This window comes from Salvelinus namaycush, chromosome 24 (genome assembly GCF_016432855.1).
Source record: "Salvelinus namaycush isolate Seneca chromosome 24, SaNama_1.0, whole genome shotgun sequence".
NCBI classification, from domain to species: Eukaryota; Metazoa; Chordata; class Actinopteri; order Salmoniformes; family Salmonidae; genus Salvelinus; species Salvelinus namaycush.
The window spans coordinates 11145260-11165413 of record NC_052330.1 but is presented as its reverse complement, the minus strand read 5'-3'; the positions used below and the strand labels follow the sequence as shown (position 1 = coordinate 11165413).

Below are 20154 nucleotides of genomic sequence, written 5' to 3'. Positions count from 1 at the left end.
AAATCATCCAATTCACGCACCTCTGATCTGGCGGACTCACCAAACACAAATGCATAATTTGTAAATTATGTCTGAGTGTTGGAGTGTGCCACAGGCTATCCACACGTTTTAAAAACATGAAATGGTGTCATCTGCTTTTCTTAATATAAGGAATTTGAAATGATTTATACTTCAGTATATTTGATCAATTACATTTACTTTTGATACTTAAGTATATTTAGAACCAAATACTTTTAGACTTTTACTCAAGTTGTGTTTTACTGGGTAACTTTTACTTTTACTTGAGTAACTTTCTACTAAGGTATCTATACTTTTACTCAAGTATGACAATCGGGTACTTTTTCCACCACTGTATATTTGGATGAGCTTCCTACATGTAATGCAATTGAGTTCCCATTTCCAGTGGCCCAGTATTTTATTCTGGATCACCTGTCTGCTTTAAAATAGGATCAGATAAGCATCCTTTTATCTGAAGATCTCTCCTCTGCTCTGCTTATCAGACTTCACAGTTCTTCTTCTCCCAGAAAGTCGCTTCTCACATTTTAATCGGGGGAAAAAAACACGTGTTGTGATAATGATTTCCCATGCTTCAAAATAGCCTGCTTCGAAAAAAAAGTACATGATATGTCGATAGATGCGCCATGTCTTAGATCAGGGGTGTCAAACTCATTTTGCCCTCAACTTTCTTGTGAGTGTCCTTTCAGACATTTGGACAGTACAGTACCTAAATGAGGACATACTGAACAGTAACATCATGTTTTGTGTTCTTCAGTGCCAATTGGACATTGAGTTGTTTCATTTTGACACATTTCAAAACGCTTTGATAAGCCTCCATCCCTATCTCTAAGGAGCCTCTAAGCCTCAGCCCTTCCACACACAACACACAACACACACACACACACACACCTTCAATACCAAGAAGAGGTACTAAATGTTTGGCTCTGGCATGATTCAGATGTGTGGAGGCAGATTCTGTGTGAAGACATACCCAGCAGATAATTAATTACAAAGAAACACTATGATCCTGGCTGTGGAAACCCAGATACTAAGGAGAATCAAAATATGCATTTGTTTTTGGCGTGTTATTCTGAGCTTGACATTGCTTGTGGTGTTCTACTACTGTGATACTGTTTGTTCAGTGGTGTGTGCTTCTTCTCTCCCCCTCCTCTCTCTCTCGCGCACTCTCTCCTCTCCCATAGTATGCAGTGTGGCTGGTTCTCTGGGTGACCTGGAACATCTTCATCATCTGTTTCTACCTGGAAGTGGGGGACCTCTCCAAGGTAATGTGACCTGCTGAGAGCTCTACAGAGCTGGAGAGCCTTTTATTATTACCTGCCAGAGAACAGAGGCCATGGATAATATGTCTTTAATGGTCTTTTTCGCATGCCATTTAATCACGGGTTACACATTACTTCGCTGTTTCTGAAGGAGATAGTTGTGAGTCTTTCTGGGTAAGTCTCTTAAGAGCTTTCCACACCTGGATTGTGCAACATTTGCCCAATATTATTTTCAAAATTCTTCAAGGTCTAGGATTTTGCCTGTGCTTAGCCCCATTGCGCAATTTTTTTCCCTGAAAAACTCCCCAGTCCTTAACTGCAACAAGCATACCCATAACATGATGAAGCCACCACCATGCTTGAAAATATGGAGAGTGGTACTTAGTGAGTTGTATTGGATTTGCCCCAAACATAACACTTTGTATTCAGTACAAAAAGTGAATTACTTTGCCACAGTATTACTTTAGTGCCGTGTTGCAAACAGAATATATCTTTTGGAATATTTGTATTATGTACTGGCTTCCTTCTTTTCACTCTGTCATTTAGGTTAGTATTGTGGAGTAACTACAATGTTGTTGATCTATCCTCAGTTTTCACAGCCATTAAACTGTTTTAAAGTCACCATTGGCCTCAATGGTGAAATCCCTGAGAGGTTTCCTTCCTCTCCGTCAACTGAGTTAGGAAGGACTATATGTAATTTAATCAAAACAAAATTCGGGCTGTAACACAATCAAATGTGGAAAAAGTCAAGAGGTGTGAATACTTTCTGAAGGCCTTGAAAATACAGTGTGGTTTGACGAGAACGCTGACATTTTTCCAAGGCAGAGATAACTGGCCGAGACTGACAGCTGTAGATGCATCCATTCATGCATAATGTGTACAAGTGTAGGCATAATGACAATAGCCAAATGTCCCTACACTTTTTGGTTCTTCAACAGATGTTTATTTTTATTAATCAAATGGCGGGTGCATAGAACACTGTTTGGCTGCTGGAATTCATTTGTGAGTAGACAAACGGAGGTAGCCTACAGTACATGAGCCTTTTTATTGTTTGACAATCAGATGAAAGATCATGACTGGTTGTGTTTATTCCACAGTAAAAGGTAATACATTTGAGTTAAGTTAAGATACATCTTTACTACTAGGCCCACAAGAGATCCTATTAAATTAATAGCGATTCTATATGTAATTCTATGATTAGGCCCATACAAAAAGTTTATACACGAGGTCCCGTACAGGGAAAACAAATACATCTACTTTCACCCCTGGTTCAAAGAAATACAGTAATACCGCAATATAGATGCAAATGTGTCTTCTCTCTCTCCTTCCACCTCTCGGTCCATCTCTCTCTCCCTCCACCTCTCGGTCCCTCTCTCTCTCCCTCCACCTCTCGGTCCCGCTCTCTCTCCCTCCACCTCTCGGTCCCTCTCTCTCTCCCTCCACCTCTCGGTCCTTCTCTCTCTCCCTCCACCTCTCGGTCCTTCTCTCTCTCCCTCCACCTCTCGGCCCCTCTCTCTCTCCCTCTCAATCTCTTTGGTCCCCCATGCTCAAACTTTCTAATTTCAACTGGGAATTTATTCCATAATCTGTCATCTGTTCATGTATGTATGAGAACATTTGAGAAGATGTAATTAAAATGTCAAAATGTTTAATATTGTACCCAATTAAAAGGCAAACCAGCCGTGTAACTTGATCATGACATTTCATCAAGTGCTTTTATCTGTTATGTTTTCATTTGGAAAATGACACTGAAACTACTCATCCCTTAATGTTGACCACTGACTCTGAGCGCTTCTCATGACCAGATATTATCAGAGCTGTGGACATGAGTCAAGTAGAGACGTGAAGATTATATTGCTGTAGCTTTTGGTCACAAATGTGGCCACATTACATGCCATTGTTGTATCACCAATGATAAGGATTATTATAGTGTTATTGGTCAAGCTAATTTGCCAGTAAGGTAGTTGTAGTTCAGTATATATCCACATAGAGAGGAAAGAGAACATGTGTGGGTATTTTGTCACACCATTTGGATTGTGTTTATCTGTGAGGAAGTCTCTTTGAAATGTCTGTACATTTCTTAGTCGATCGTGCTTCCTTGTTGCTCTGTCGCTACTGTTTAATCTTATCTGGGATCTATGGCAACAGATGGAGCTCTCACTTAGTCTCACAGTCTTCACTCTCCTATAGCCTGGCTTCCTTCCTCCTCAATTGCCTTTGGAGGATTTGACAGTTTCACCTCAGAGTTATCTTAGCACGTTTGAAAAGCATCAGGGAATGGCATCTGTTGCATTATAGTTTTATTAACAGTCAATGTCATTAACAGCTGGAAAATGACATGGGTTTGGGGCTATATACACTTTGAAAGTCCCGGGAAATATCTGCATAGTACATTGCCTTTCTCTCAGTGAGTTCTCCCTGCTGCATTTCAGCACTGCTTTTTTTATGTCTTCTAACTTGCCTGAAATAAATCTCTTAAAGAGCGAATGTTCATTGGCTTCCTTCACAATTCACCAGCGTCAGTTCCCACGAGTGGCCTTGTCACTTTTTTATCCTAGGGAGAAGAGGCACTGAGGCATCAACTCATCGCTCCTCATCGTTTTGCCTGACTGACGAAAAGGGCATCTTTGTAGTTCTGAGTGTGATTCCACTGCATGTTCTACATGGTGGTTCTTTTCAGGTACTTTAATTAGTAACAGTAAAGTGAAAGTGTGTTAGTTAGTGTGATTTATTTGGCTCACGTTGGGGCGCCTCATGATTTATTAATGTAGGTGTAATGTGTTTAACCAGGAGAGAATCCATTGAGACCCGCCAAGGCAGGAAGATCACACACAGAAACAAATTAAGATAAATAAATGGGACGAATCCCTGCGTATTCTTTTCATTACGTGGCGTAATCCTCCTTACAGGTCTCAACTCGCTCAATCACTCCGCTAAGGGGGACTTGTCTAGGAGAAAGCCAATAGTCTATCAGGAGAGTGATTGACATTGAAATAGTACGTGACTTGAGAGAGAGAGAATAAACAACAACAGTATTCTTTGTAGATCGGGTTTGGGCCTGTAGAGAGAAAGTGTCACCATGTTTCTTTTACATTCATGTCGAATGTCTCAAACTGCTAACTGGGCACTCTTAAGAGAGCTCCCTTCTGGATTGTGTTTGTGCTTTAATATGTGAATGGGTTAAAAGCGGCAAACTCTTTGGCCTGTTCACCAATTCCATTGGCATGCCCAGAGATATTCTGGGAATTGAATGTGGAGGCCATTGGCAGAGGACTGTTGGCACTGACAAGAAGTGACAGGGTAGAGCATAGGAGAGTGGGTAGAGTGGGCGTAGAGAGCCATGGAGCTCCAGTCTGAGCTTCAACCTGAGCCCAGGCACAGTAAATAAAACTGTGTCCCAGCCATGGCAGCAGACAGCCTTCTAGCTTCTAGGCAAATAGTCACAGTCTGGCAGAGAGGAGGATGAGAGCTGATGCAATAAGAGCTGCTCACAAACGTCCCTCCCAATCTGGGACAGACAGATACACCTGGCCCACCTGGCCCAAAATCGGATAACGTCTCCTGTCAGCCAGGAATCTAATCCAGGTTGGAACAACCTGACATTTGCATAAACAAATAACCATTAAAATGGAGCTTTCTGACATCTTAGTATGGGATTCATGCCAAATATTGTGTGCCAACGTTCTCCATATCAACACTGATCATGACCTCTGTATTTTAGCCTTAAGGCCTGAACAATATTGCTGGCTACATTATGCACAGTACTAAGCAATGGTTCAAGGTTAAAATCAAAGCAAAGGTTAAATGGAGAATGTATGATAGATTTGGCACCGATGTCTTCCCAGTTCAGTTGAATTAATGATACCTTTTTACTGTTTGTAAGAAGTTCCTATTGTGCTATGTCATGATGTTGATATATTTGCAGCCCTATGAAATATTGCTATGGTTGTAAGTGGCATGGCAGAGCCTCAGTAAATCCTTACATTGGCAGGTTATCTGTGTCTTTTTCCTTGGAGCAACTTTAAAAGCATGCAACTGGCCTACTTCCTGTCTGCACACTACATAGTCTTCATATACAGGAAAAATGCTGGTATTCTGATAAAGTGTCAGGTCTGGGAGGAATAGTGATTTATAGTCAATTTCACTGGAGAGGAGGGACAAGGCTGGCCTGTCAGCACCAGGCCCTCAGAACAAATGAGTTACAGTGCTTGTGCTAGCTCAATAAGGCTATTATTTCCCATCACCACCTATCACAGACTCTGAGAGCCGTCTAGTTTAGGAATAGGCTGGCCGGAGGAGCTTGACAGGGGAGCCGGACACTAGAACTCCAGACGCTACATGAATCACGGACACTCCCATAGAGTAGCCTACATCCCTTACTAACTTTGAACCTCTCACAAAACATAAGGGAACTATGTTGTTATAAAATAAAGTGAATTTAGAAAACGGTGTTAATAGTTACAGGTGAAGTAATGCAGGCCTGTCACCAGAACTGTTTGCCCTTAGTCCTAGATAGGTAATTACTCATGTTATACCCTTTGGCAGTGCACTGACCCTGAATCACCCATACCCTTTGGCAGTGCACTGACCCTGAATCACCCAACTTAAAATATCCAGTTGTTTAACTGAACCCGCTGGAGAAGTCCGAGCACTCCAATTTCCAGCACCCCTACCAGTGGTTACTATGTATTAGGTTTTTATGAGCCATGTTTCTGTCTCATAGACCCTTGATAGAACCCGAGTCTATTTCAAGAGGCTAACAGTGAAATGCTTACTTGCGGGCCCTTCCCAACAATGCAGAGAGAGAGAGAAAATAGAGAAATAATAGAAAAGTAATAACCTTTTAATAATAAAAGTCATAATAAATACACAATGAGTAATGATAACCTGTATACACAGGGTTTTATAGCCTTTTAAGGGTTTTATCTATATATTGGCTTTCCTATTATTTGAATCGATCTGGCCTGGGCTGAATAAGTTATTAAAAGTACCCGAAGCCTGTCTCTTATTGAACTGTTTATAGTTGGGGTGCCGTCGTGGCCCTGTCAGGGTTTAATGTGTTGCTGTTAAGAGTTCACAACTCAGTGTCGGAGTCATTTAACAAACCACAAACCATTTAACAAACGTGTCTTCTCCTGGGTGATTAAAGGCCAAACCAACGACATGGACGTCACTTGATTGAGCTCAAATGAACTTGATCCACTCCTTGATTTCACTGAGACTCATTGATTCAATTTGGTGAAACATTGGGAAATATATTTGGACCAATCTAGCATGTACGTACACAAAGGCATAGCAGACGTGAAGATGTCAGAATGTGTTGATTGTATTGACCATTACCAGATCAATGCGTTAGAAGACAGACTGGAAACTAGCCACAAAGTTAATAACCAGACTAAATGCAGAGTAAAAGGCAAGGCATGCTCCAGATGCCTCCCTGATGAATGCTGAAGTCTGCAGAGTGCTCTCAGTGTCATTAAAGATGACAATAAAAGTCCCCCCCCCAGTGTGCTATTCAGATTAGAATGACACTAATGCAGTGCTCCGACCATGAGGGTGCTTGGAGAGGCTTGTAGATGCTTTGCCACTGACTTGGCTGTATGTAAATGCTTCATTCTCCACCCCGCCTCTGTCACTAGCCAATATGCCATAGTATACAGTGGCTTGTGAAAGTATACCCCGCTAGGCATTTTTCCTATTTTGTTGCCTTACAACCTGGAATTAAAATGGATTTGTTAGGGGTTTGTATCATTTGATTTACACAACAACATGCCTACCACTTTGAAGATACAAAATAGTTTTTTTTATTGTGAAACAAACAAGAAATAAGACAAAAAACTGAAAACTTGAGTGTGCATAACTATTCACCCCCCAAAGTCAATACTTTGTAGAGCCACCTTTTGCAGAAATTACAGCTACAAGTCTCTTGGGGTATGTCTCTATAAGCTTGACACATCTAGCCACTGGGATTTTTGCCCATTCCTCAAGACAAAACTGCTCCAGCTCCTTCAATTTGGATGGGTTCTGCTGGTGTACAGCAATCTTTAAGTCATACCACAGATTCTCAATTGGATTGAGGTCTGGGCTTTGACTAGGCCATTCCAAGACATTTAAATGTTTCCTCTTAAACCACTCGAGTGTTGCTTTAGCAGTATGCTTAGGGTCATTGTCCTGCTGGAAGGTGAACCTCCATCCCAGTCTCAAATATCTTGAAGACTGAAACAGGTTTCCCTCAAGAATTTCCCTGTATTTAGCGCCATCCATCATCTCTTCAATTCTGACCAGTTTCCCAGTCCCTGCCGTTGAAAAACATCCTCACAGCATGATGCTGCCACCACCATGTTTCACTGTGGGGATAGTGTTCTCGGGGTGATGAGAGGTTTTCGGTTTGCGTCAGACATAGCGTTTTCCTTCATGGCCAAAAAGCTCAATTTTAGTCTCATCTAACCAGAGTATCTTCTTCCATATGCTTGGCGACTCTCCCACATGCCTTTTGGCGAACACCAAACATGTTTGCTTATTTTTTTCTTTAAGCAATGGCATTTTTTTCTGGCCACTCTTCTGTAACGCCTAGCTCTGTGGAGTGTACGGCTTAAAGTGGTCCTATGGACAGAAACTCCAATCTCTGCTTTGGAGCTTTGCTGCTCCTTCAGGGTTATCTTTTATCTCTTTGTTGCCTCTCTGATTAATGCCCTTCTTGCCTAGTCTGTGAATTTTAGTGGGCGGCCCTCTCTTGGCAGGTTTGTTGTGGTGCCATATTCTTTCCATTTTTTAATAATGGATTTAATGGTGCTCCGTGGGATGTTCAAAGTTTCTGATATTTTTTTCTAACTCAACCCTGATCTGTACTTCACAACTTTGTCCCTGACCTGTTTGGAGAGCTCCTTGGACTTCATGGTGCCGCTTGCTTGGTGGTGCCCCGTGCTTAGTGGTGTTACAGACTCTGGGGCCTTTCAGAACAGGTGTATATATACTGAGATCATGTGACACTTAGATTGCACACAGGTGGACTTAATTATGGACTTAATTCATTGTGGACTTAATTATGTGACTTCCGAAGGTAATTGATTGCACCAGATCTTATTTAGGGGCTTCATAGCAAAGGGGGTGAATACATATGCACGCACCACTTTTCAGTTTTTAATTTTATTTTTATTTTTTAAACAAGTTATTTCTTTCATTTTACTTCACCAATTTGGACTATTTTGTGTATGTCCATTACATGAAATCCAAATAAAAATCCATTTAAATTACAGGTTGTAATGCAACAAAATAGGAAAAACACCAAGGGGGATGAATACTTTTGCAATGCACTGTACATTAATTAGTATTAAGAAATAAACCGCACAAACTTCCCCTAAATCAATGTTCACATTTCAGTCATGCGACAAAAGTGAATACTTGAGCTTGTGTGTCCAAAAAAATTGACATTAAACTGTAAATTTGCCAGTACATTGTTTTGCTATAATCCAGGGGATTTACTTGAGTTAAAATATCCCTTTCAACAAGCAAGAAGTTTCTCCCATCAATCATTTCTCGGCAGGAGGCCAGTGTGTTTGTCCCACTGCTCCATCTGTGAGGGAATGTGTCATCAGCAATGTCAGTCAGTGGAAACAAACAAACAGACAGACAGATTCAAAATGCCACACTCTCTCTTTTAATGCCTATGGTTGTACAGTCAATTCATATTGTTCCCTGTCTGTGACGCACTCACATGGATTCATATGACTGTTGAAAAGACATAGATAGAACTGTAGATATGACACATATGATACAGATCCCTGCATGGAATAGAAATAGACTGTTGTCAGCTGTCTGCAAGTGGTCACCCTAATGAAAAATGATGTGCCAGTGTGTAATGGATGCAGGGACAATCAGAAACATAATACTTTTCCCATTCACCTGAGAGAAGAAGCCATCATCTGGGTGAGAGAGGGTAGAGAGATAAATGTGCTGATCAGCCTGGTGTGGTGCCGGCAGGGAAAGGGGTGATTTGTCCAAAGTGCCGTGATTGGCAGGGCTTGACCAGCAGGTCAGGTGGGAAGAAACTAGTCATATCCAACGGCATTGCAGCACAGGCAGGGACCAGGAGATTGCCGTCTCGGTAGAGATAATGCAGAGCAGGAACAGGCCTACAGGCTTCACTCAAAGCCAAGATGGGGCGAATAGCGTTGCAGCATCCCACAATACATCACTCCACTTATGGGTCTGGGACCTTCGTGGATGGTGGGGGAGCATTTAAAGTAGGGTGCTTCTGTTTGGGAGAATACATAGCCTATATGGTTATCGTTGTTGATATGTTTGCAATGTTCAGGTCTGACGTCTGACGCGTTAAATATCTACCCAGCCTAAAACAGCCTCTTTATCTTCAACCAGTCATTGAGTGACTGGGTCGAGTATCCAGCGTCAAGGCCAATGACTTGCTAAAAGCAGTGATAGGGCTCTGAGGTAATAGTGCTCTTAAATGTTGTATGCTGGGAGAAAAACAGGTTTCATCCCTCAACCGTCTTTTTAATCTCCGGAAGAAAACGACAAAAAGCATACGCAGTAACCTGTCCAATAGTGCCATGAGGATCAAAAAACGATTTGGAATTTGACATGGTGATATGAGATCAGTACTGCCTAAAGCTATATGAAGTGTCAACAGGCTTTTTCAGTCCCTTGGTACCATAGCAGCCTTCAATACTTTGCTTCGAAAATGTGTTCTTATGATATCTTATGGACTAAATAAACATGACGGCAACCTAGAGACACCCAGCGCAGCCATCTTTAATTCCTTTGTATTGATATCTGTCTGATAGCGGTGACCTGAACACTGAAGGGACATATCAAATATTCAAATCTAATTAAAAGCACCTGACCTTTTAAGCTCACCGAGAGGTTGAAAATCATAAGCCGTTCCGATGCCGTGTAGTACAAACATAATTAAACACAAGCTTTTAGAATTTACAATCAGAGTTCTTGAATTATGATGACCCTTCCATTTGAAGGTCAACAAGTAGAGGAGTAACAGACGAACCAAGGGGGATAATTCAGACATAATGAGCGAGAGTTCTGTAGTTAGATGACGGAGTCAGGAACACAGGTAACCTGCAAGCTCAGACATAATTTAGAACAGACTGTTCCTTCGTACTGAATGTCCACAATCTCTCCGTCACAGATGAGCAAAGACGGCCACTAGTAGGAACACTTACACAAGGTTCAGTACAACAGTCAACCTCATCAAACACTGTGAAGCCGATAGTTTGTCACACCTCATTGGTACCTTATGTTGGTCATTATCGCCAAACTGTGCTGGAGGTAATAGTGAAAGAGTATCTGTATTATCCATGCTACTGTAGCTTGATGACTTGATGTATCAAGCAGTATGTGGATCCGAGTAACGGTGTGTCAGGAAAAGAGAGATAGACGACTGTGTTGCTGTTGATCAGAAGATAACAATGTCTTCATTTTTACTCCGTCATAACTTTCTCTCTCTCTCTCTCGTTCTCTCTCTCTCTCTCTTTCTCCCTCTCTCTTTTTCTTTCTTTCTTTCTTTCTTTCTCTCTCAATTCAATTTCAATTTAAGGGGCTTTATTGGCATGGCAAACATATGTTTACATGTCACATTATGTCTATATACAGTGTTGTAGTGATGTGCAAATAGTTAAAGTACAAAAGGGAAAATAAATCAACATATATATAGGTTGTATTTGTTCTTCACTGGTTGCCCTTTTCTTGTGGCAACAAGTCACAAATCTTTCTGCTGTGATGGCATGCTGGTATTTCACCCAATATGTATGGGAGTTTATCAAAATTGGATATGTTTTCAAGTTCTTTGTGGGTCTGTGTAATCTGAGGGAAATATGTGTCTCTAATATGGTCATACATTTGGCAGGAAGTGCCAAATTTATGAGGAAGTGCAGCTCAGTTTCCACCTCATTTTGTGGGCTGTGTGCACATAGCTCTATTGAGAGCCAGGTCTGCCTTTGGCGGCCTTTCTCAATAGCAAGGCTACATATGCTCACTGAGTCTGTACATAGTCAATAGCATTCTAGTTAGCTCTATTTTTTTGTAAATTCTTTCCAATGTATCAAGTAATTATCCTTCTGTTTTCTCATGATTTGGTTGGGTCTAATTGTGGGGGTCTGTTTGTGTTTGAACAGAGCCCCAGGACCAGCTTGCTTAGGGGGCTCTTCTCCAGGTTAATTTCTCTGTAGGTGATGGCTTTGTTATGGAAGGTTTGGGAATCGCTTCCTTTAAGGTGGTTGTAGAATTTAACGGCTCTTATCTGGATTTTGATAATTAGCGGGTATCGGCCTAATTCTGCGCTCTCTCTCTCTCTATGTCTCTCTCTCTTTCTATCTCTCTCAGTCTCTCTCTCTCTCTTTCTCTCTCTCTCTCTCTCTCTCTCTCACTCTCTCTCTCTCAGCACCATTACACAAATAGCAATTAGTTCACTGTCTGTTCTGTTGTAACATCAGGGCTTATTCCAAAGGTCAATCTTTATTGCTAATTGCTCTGAAGAAAATTGCACTTTTTTCTCACCCAAGACACCATCAAATTACTTTAATCAAAGCAAAACATATATAGAAATACATATATATATATATATATATATATATATATATATATATATATATATATATATATATATATATATATATTTACAATAAAATATATAGGGGATTGGAAATGATGCAGACAATTACATTGAAGGAAGCTACAATCCATGTGCATTATTAAATCTGATCTACTGTACCCCCTGTTTGTTGCTTAGCTTTGCAATTGGTGTGCGATTCTATAGAGTGTCCACACGCTTTGGTGATGAAATTTCACTTTCTTATGTTATAAAATATATTTTACCAAGACAAATAATATAATTCACATTCTAAATTGTTCATTTGGGGTCTTTCTCTAACATACCATTAACATTATATCACAAAAGTTGGATTTCTGGACCTAATACATACGATAATAAGCACTGAGCTCTGTTGACATACATTAGAGGGGAAGGTTCCTTGTAACAACTTCAGATTTTACATTTTGTTGTCGTCGTCTCAAAAGTTGTTTCCACGGGTCGCAAAAAGCAAAATTAGCATGACACGAGCTGAATTACATGTAAATGGCTTTGAACATAAAAAAGCTTGGTACACACTCAGTGCTCTGTTGACATTTCACAGACAGTTGTTTTTGTGAGAAATCCTCAAAAAAAGAACCGGAATTTCGAATGAATATGAAAATTCTTACTTGTGCACAAGTCTACTAAATACTCTATGTCACGTCTCCACATCGATGTCCATGTTACCGCTATATTGTTTTTTTGTCCTGCAGATTTGAGAAGAAAGATGACTAGTTCAACAGGAAAGTGAGCCTTAATTCTTGCACAGAATCCAGCCTAGCTGATGCAATGCAATCTTCCTGATATTTGGGCACGTTTTTTTTTTCTCTGGCCACCATTGATTTAGTCACCCTGTTTCTGGCCGTCCTACAAGGATAAAAACTCCAATAACTTTTGAACGTATTATGATACATGAGGTTTGGACCATTGGTTTTCTTAGAGGATTACACAATGAACATATTATTTTACCCATCGCTCAAAAGATGCATTTTGTATTGGACACCCTACATTCTGTAGCAATAGGGAACATGTAGTTGTTATTCTGTGAGCCTGTTTGATCATTTTGCACCGCAGTTTCTAAAATTGAATAATACATGAAACTATAAAAGCTATGATAATGTGTAGTGCACAGTATGCATAGCATTTCCTACGGTTCAACTATATCATAATAATAGATATCATTTCTAAAGCTGCCTTGACTCGGCTGCATGTATCACTCTCCCTGAATGCATGACCTTCACCATAAATACAATTCTCTATCCTCAAGTGGACAGCACATTGTAAAGACAGCCCCTGCGGCTACTGTTCCAGAGAACGATTGCGCGGGAATGCATGAACAAACAACAAAACGGACACAAAATAAATTAAACCTCTTTCAGCTGTTCATATCTCGCTCATAAATCTACCTTAGCACATTCTCTAAGACAGTTCGGTTCTGAGCACTGGGGGCCTACTGGAGAGAAGTGAGGAGGAGAGTAACAGAGACCCATTTAAATGTGACTGCTTATGCCTTATTGAAAGATCACTTCCAGCCTGTGTTCCCGAAGAGGGAAAATGAACACATCAAATTTGACCTTTAGAAAAATAATTTGGGATATTCTAATTGAAGTGAGAATATGACAATATCGCCTTTGTCTGTGTGGGGAATGGATTGGTAAAAGAGCAATTTGAGAGGGATGAACAATGAAAGTCTTAATTTCCTCCATCCTATTTTACACATGTCTATGTCTTTTACAGTGTTCTGCCTCTGCCCTCAAACGCAGTGTCCTTCATCAGTCATCTCAATCCCCAGGAGACACTGGCCAACATTCAAATAAATTGGTGTGAAGTCCCCCTCATTCACTGATCATAGACACAGGGAAAGGGTTTGCATCTACAGTATGGACAGCGTGGATGAATATTACTAGTCATGACATGACACACCCATTGTGAGAGTCCTAGGGATAATAATCATGGTTGTAAGCGCAGACAGCCCATATATTTGCATCATGCTCATGTTAATTTGATGTCTGTCTGATGATATTTTCTTATTTGATAGCTTCTTACTCTCCGGAAGTAGGTCACTCAGAAATAGACATTGGTGTGTCTGGCTGGTTCCGTCTACTGATCTGTGTCAGTAGCATTTCATTGAGACGTCGGTCGGAAATTGGGTTTGTGAGAGATTCTGATACAGCGCAGTCCTTGGCGGTGCTGGAGGTTGGCACTGTCTGGTGTCATTTAGATAAGATGTGTTAAGCAGGCTGTGGTTATTGTTTATGGACCTACATACAGTATAATCTTAACCATGGTTGGTGGCATCTTAATTTGGGAGGACGGGCTCGTGGTATTGGCTGGAGGGGAATGAGTGGAATGGTATCAAACACATGGCTTCATGCCATTCCATTCGCGCCGTTCCAGCCATTATTATGAGCTGTTCTCCCCTCAGCAGCCTCCACTAACACACATTTATCCTAGTGCAATAGGCTATTCTTTAGGTCTCTTCTGTGCTGCGACACAGATGCCAAGATATTGTGTAATCGCATATTTCTTTCCCGTTAGCTAGCCGAGTCATTCATTCCATGAAACGTAGTCTGAGACATAATAAACCAAGCTGCGATGTTCAGTTATTATTTTTTTCCCTGCACCCAGTGCTGCCTTACGAATAATTATGTATTTATTTTGTGTTGTATAGCACTCCCTTTTCATCATTGCCCGGGCTTTTGTCTCTGTAGATTTAATGAAAGGCTTAATGACACTGAGCTCTCCCCCGGTGCGGCGTGTCTCAGAACTCTCTTTGATTCCCTGCTCCTGGCATATGTTTAGAATTAGCTTATAATAGAGAATTCTAAACTGAAAGGATTCTGCCTTTATTTTCCCCAGCTGTTGCGGGTGCTTGTGTTGATGAAGGTCAAGGGTGATTGTCCATTGGGTTTCCACGCACCTCCTGTCATGTCAGGCTTCATCAGAGTACTGTGACATCAGGGGGTCAGAAGCAGGGTAAGCAAGGGGGGGGGGGGGGGGGGGGTCATTGAGAGATTGCTTATTTCATCGGTCGATCTGAGGCTTTTGTCTAGGAGAGCCTTTGTGTGAATACTAACTGTGTTAGCCAGGGGCTCTCAGGGCTGCCTCTCAGGCCTGTCTGAGGACCATGCTCCTAGCTGCCTCCTGGCCAAGAATAGCAGGGATAGCGTATTTCTGGATAGGACCTGAGCAGGTATTGTCATGGGGATGACAGCCGTTAAAGATCAGTGAGCCAGCTGAGCCAGGAGATCTCCTGAACCCAGACCTGCTCTCTCCTGTACATCTAATTGCAGCTTGGACAGAAACCAAAAGGGTCTCAACCGCTCCGATAAGCATGTAGGAACTAACCCAGGGTCAGTGAGGGCTCACCTGTCTGTTCCCAGCTACACATAGGGCACAAGGAAGACCATGTTTTATGTATTATAATGAGGCTTGTAATAATCATACTCGGAGGTGGGTATTGTATGTATTTCTGTTGTTAGTCTTCTTGCCTGTTTTCCAAAGTTACCATAGTCTGTGCAAATGAGAGACAGCCAACAATAAAATGGATGTGTCATTCATTAGCATAGCCTCGTCACTGTGCACACACAAGGTATGGCATTGTGGCTCAGCTGTGGATCCTCTGCATTAAAACTCAAGGATGGAAAATAATCACCCTGTAATTCCCAAACAGGGAGTGGAATATAGCAGGCATTGGAAATGAAGCGGATAATGATGAGAAACAGTAATTCCGGAGGCAGCGGTGTATCATGTGGAAATGATCTGCGACAATACTGCTCCCTGTTAGGCTTTTCAATATCCACTATCCATCAAAAACGTCTTACGTTTTAAAAAGGAACACACCCACTGAGTTGAATAATAAATAGTATTTAACTGCATTTAACGGTTGATCAGGTTCGTGAGGGAAGAGGTCCTTTCTGTGCTGCTGTAAAATGTACTGCCAGTCCGAGATAAACACTATCAGTGTGTGGGCTTGGGCTTTTAGCTTCCTAGAAATCAGCTGTACCTTGTAGTTACTGTAATGGTTCCTAAAGATAGGCAGGGACTCTATGTTCCTGTAATGACAGCTTGGTATGATCAAGCTCCAGTAGTAATGAAGTGAAACTACTCTCACCGTCATCCCTCTGTCCTTGGAGATTGATCAGTGTTGTTATTTTGATGTTCTGTAATTAGCCGTGTCGGTCTGATTATGGATGAGAATCAGTCTGACATTTGGAGAAGATCAGCTGCTAATTTCTTATTGACACAGTCACTGAGTCACAGACGCAGTAGAGACTGTTGGATTCACCGGGGGCCATTACCCTAGTTTGTTTTCTTAGTAACATCAGTTAGGTCTAAATAGTTGAACAGTCCTCATTGATATTGCGGTGTATACCAAGATGGCTGACCATAAAGTAGCTTGTGCCAGCTGTCCACATCTTTTTAAACAAGAATGGATGCACAATAGAACAGCTTGAAATTTGAGTCAAAAGTAATGAGAATCCCTAATCCCTTTCTTGGAGAACTCACAGTCAGATGATTGTACCTCTTCTTTCTCAGAATACATCCCCATGTCCCTATCCTCCTCACTCTCTTCATCACTTTAGGAATAAAGCTTGGGTAGGCATCACAGCCCTACTGCAGACTGCCACACAAATAAGAATCCTGAAAAGCCTGTCAGTTGTTGGCCTGTACAGAATGTATTTTTTATCCATACTTGGCTGTTGTGCTGTTTGTTTCAAGGCTCTGATGTTGCTGCTGCTGCGGCTGGCTACACAAGCGAACAAAGACACATGAAGACACAACCTGTCGTCAGTATGATAGCTTTGTTCAGTTTCCATTACTCTCTCTGTCTCCCTCTCCCTGTCTATTGTTTTACTACTATATATCCTACCCTTCCTCTCTCCTCCTCCCTTCACTCATCCATTCCCCTCATTCCGAAGAACAATTAACCTCCCGCGGGGTGTGGTGGAACCCGGCTGCCTCCCTCTCTCCTCCTCTCCTCTCGTCTCGCCTCTCCTCCGTCAAGGGAGTGGACCGACATGAACAAGAGAGGGAGCGCCTATTCCTCCTCGCCGTGCTAGCTGGCTGTGTGTGAGATTTACACCTCTCTACCTCCTATGGAGCTCTCCTATGGATTCTTACGTAATGGCCGCATGGCCCGATATGAGAGATGGGCGAGCTGGATCAGTCATTCCTTATCTCATGGCTCCCTCCCCCCTGACTGAAATGTCAACACCACCACCTAAATGTCTGATTGGGTGTATGTCATCACAATGGTGAAGGACTTGGATATGTCGGTGGGGCATATCCAAGTCCCCCCATGTCGGGTGCCGTGTGTTTGCCTTTTAGAAAAAGCCAGGTAAATATATACAGCCCATCTCAGACACAAACACACGATTATGGAGGTTCTGAAACTCAGTAAGGCGCTTGGCAGCTCCAAGATTTTCAAGAGACTTTTGCACGAGTAAGATGTCGTCCTCCTTAATGGAATGGGGCATTAGTTGTGTGTGCTAGATGCCTGTTAAAGAGCTCTCTGTCCTCATACATAGTTATAACATGTTTCTCCCTGAGCCATTCTCATGATAGCAACCCCATATAGTATTTTAGAGGGGTCAAACCAGTTGCAAAGGAGATACGTGGTAATCACAATGTCTCATGACACAAGGGGATCTACTGCAAAGACATCTGTTGCAATTTGTTTGTCACTATTAGTCAGTTGACTCACACATGCCCAAGATGCAACCATTCAAATGTTATTGTCTCCATTTTCCATCTCTTCCCTGAATATAAGGGTACAGTATTGAAACTGACAGATGGAACAGGAAAATGTAAAAAACATTTTTTTGAATGCCAGTCTTCTTCTTCTCTTTTTCTGGAAGGTGTGTACACACACACACACACACACACACACACACACACACACACACACACACACACACACACACACACACACACACACACACACACACACACACACACACACACACACAAACACAAACAAACAAACAAACAAACACACGCACACGCAGTAACCACACACACACATTCTGGCATAATGACACCTGAGTCTGCTAAGCCTGTCCAGGAGTGGTCCAGGAGGTGCTGGAGGATTCACAGGATTTGGAATTCCAATGAAATGTAAATTACCTGGCTGTGGGGAGGAGCTGCATGCCGTCTCAGTTCAGTCTCTGTGAACAGCTTTTTATTCCCCTCCAAAAAGTGGCCAGCCAGCAGCCTTGGTCAGAGCACCTCCTATCATTATTGTTTCTTTATACGACTGCCTTTGTGTCACTTTAAAGAATAAAAAAATCCTTTAAGCATTGTGGAATACTGGCGAAGGGGGACACATGGGAAATGAAAGAGACAACAAAGCAAGATGGTCCATGACTGTCTGATCATGGTACAGGTTTGGCGCTTGGCTCTGCTCGGCAGACCCTTAGCTAAACGTGTGCTGCTCAGACACATCCAAAGATCTGGGATTAGTCTGAGATATTTGTTACCAGATGTTTACCCTCTTGTGAAAGTCATGAAGCTATGAATTAAACTCACATGCTCTGATAAATATAAATGAATTAGCACTGGCTTAACTTAGATTACAGGGCTTTTGGCGTGTGGACTGGAGTTGCTCAATGGACGACATTAGAATTCAGCACCACCCTTGTAACACTACTGTTTGAGTAAGATACATTGATATCACCTCTTTACAGCTTACAATAAGAACCCTGTTCATCCACAGAAAACAGGTCATGAGTATCTACAGGTAACTGGCAAAATAAAGGAAACACCAACATGAAGTGTCTTAATAGGGCTTCAATGCGCCTTGGCATAGATTCTACAAGTGCCTGGAACTCTATTGGAGGAATGCAACACCATTCTTCCACAATTCTTTGGTGTTTTGATGATGGTGGTGGAAAACACTGTCTCAGACGCCACTCCAGAATCTCCTATAAGTGTTCAACACACACGCACACGCACACGCATGCGCACGCACGCACGCACACACACACACACACACACACACAGACACACACACACACACCCTTTAAACCCCCTATGCTCCTTTAAGACCCCTCTTTCAAAGTCACTGAGATCTCTTCTTCTAACCATGGTAGCCAAAATAATGGGCAACTGGGCATTTCTATACATGACCCTAAGCATGATGGGATGTTAATTGCTTAATTAACTCAGGAATCACACCTGTGTGGAAGCACCTGCTTTCAATATACTTTTTATCCCTCATTTACTCAAGTGTTTCCTTTATTTTGGCAGTTACCTGTATATCTCTAAACAAACTGTTTCTGATATTTATACTGGACAAAAAAATAAATGCAACATGCAACAATTTCAAATCAATTAAATTGTATTGGTCACATACACATGGTTAGCAGATGTTAATGCGAGTGTAGCAAATTGCTTGTGCTTCTAGTTCCGAGCATGCAGTAATATCTAACAAGTAATCTAACAATTTCACAACAACTACCTTATACACACAGGTGTAAAGGAATGAATAAGAATATGTACATATAAATATATGGATGAGTGATGGTCGAACGGCATAGGCAAGATGCAGTAGATGGTATAGAGTACAGTATATACTTATGAGATGAGTAATGTAGGGTATGTAAACATTATATAAAGTGGCATTGTTTAAAGTGACTAGGGATACATTTATTACATCCAATTTTTAATGATTAAAGTGGCTAGAGATTTGAGTCGGTATGTTGGCAGCAGCCACTCAATGTTAGTGATGGCTGTTTAACAGTCTGATGGCCTTGAGATAGAAGCTGTTTTTCAGTCTCTCGGTCCCAGCTTTGATGCACCTGTACTGACCTCACCTTCTGGATGATAGCGGGGTGAACAGGCAGTGGCTCGGGTGGTTGTTGTCCTTTATGATCTTTTTGGCCTTCCTGTGACATTGGGTGCTGTAGGTGTGCTGGAGGGCAGGTAGTTTGCCCCCGGTGATGCGTTGTGCAGACCTCACTACCCTCTGGAGAGCCTTGCGGTTGAGGGCAGAGCAGTTGCCGTACCAGGCTGTGATACAGCCCGACAGGATGCTCTCGATTGCGCATCTGTAAAAGTTTGAGTGTTTTTGGTGACAAGCCAAATTTCTTCAGCCTCCTGAGGTTGAAGGTTGCGCCTTCTTCACCACGCTGTCTGTGTGGTTGGACCATTTCAGTTTGTCCGTGATGTGTACACCGAGGAATTTAAAACTTTCCACCTTCTCCACTACTGTCCTGTCGATATGGACAGGGGGGTTCTCCCTCTGCTGTTTCCTGAAGTCCACGATCATCTCCT

The 20154-nt window shown here is 41.9% G+C and overlaps 1 protein-coding gene across 2 annotated transcripts in view; it reads left to right on the top strand.

Annotated features, from left to right (window-relative positions):
• nkain2 (sodium/potassium transporting ATPase interacting 2) overlaps positions 1-20154 on the top strand; it is a 170328-nt gene that overhangs the window by 88354 nt on the left and 61820 nt on the right. For both annotated transcript variants that reach the window (XM_038962861.1, XM_038962860.1), the window contains exon 3: positions 1200-1280. In XM_038962861.1, coding sequence (XP_038818789.1) covers positions 1200-1280 — 81 coding nt within the window. The remainder of the gene's footprint in view (positions 1-1199; positions 1281-20154) is intronic.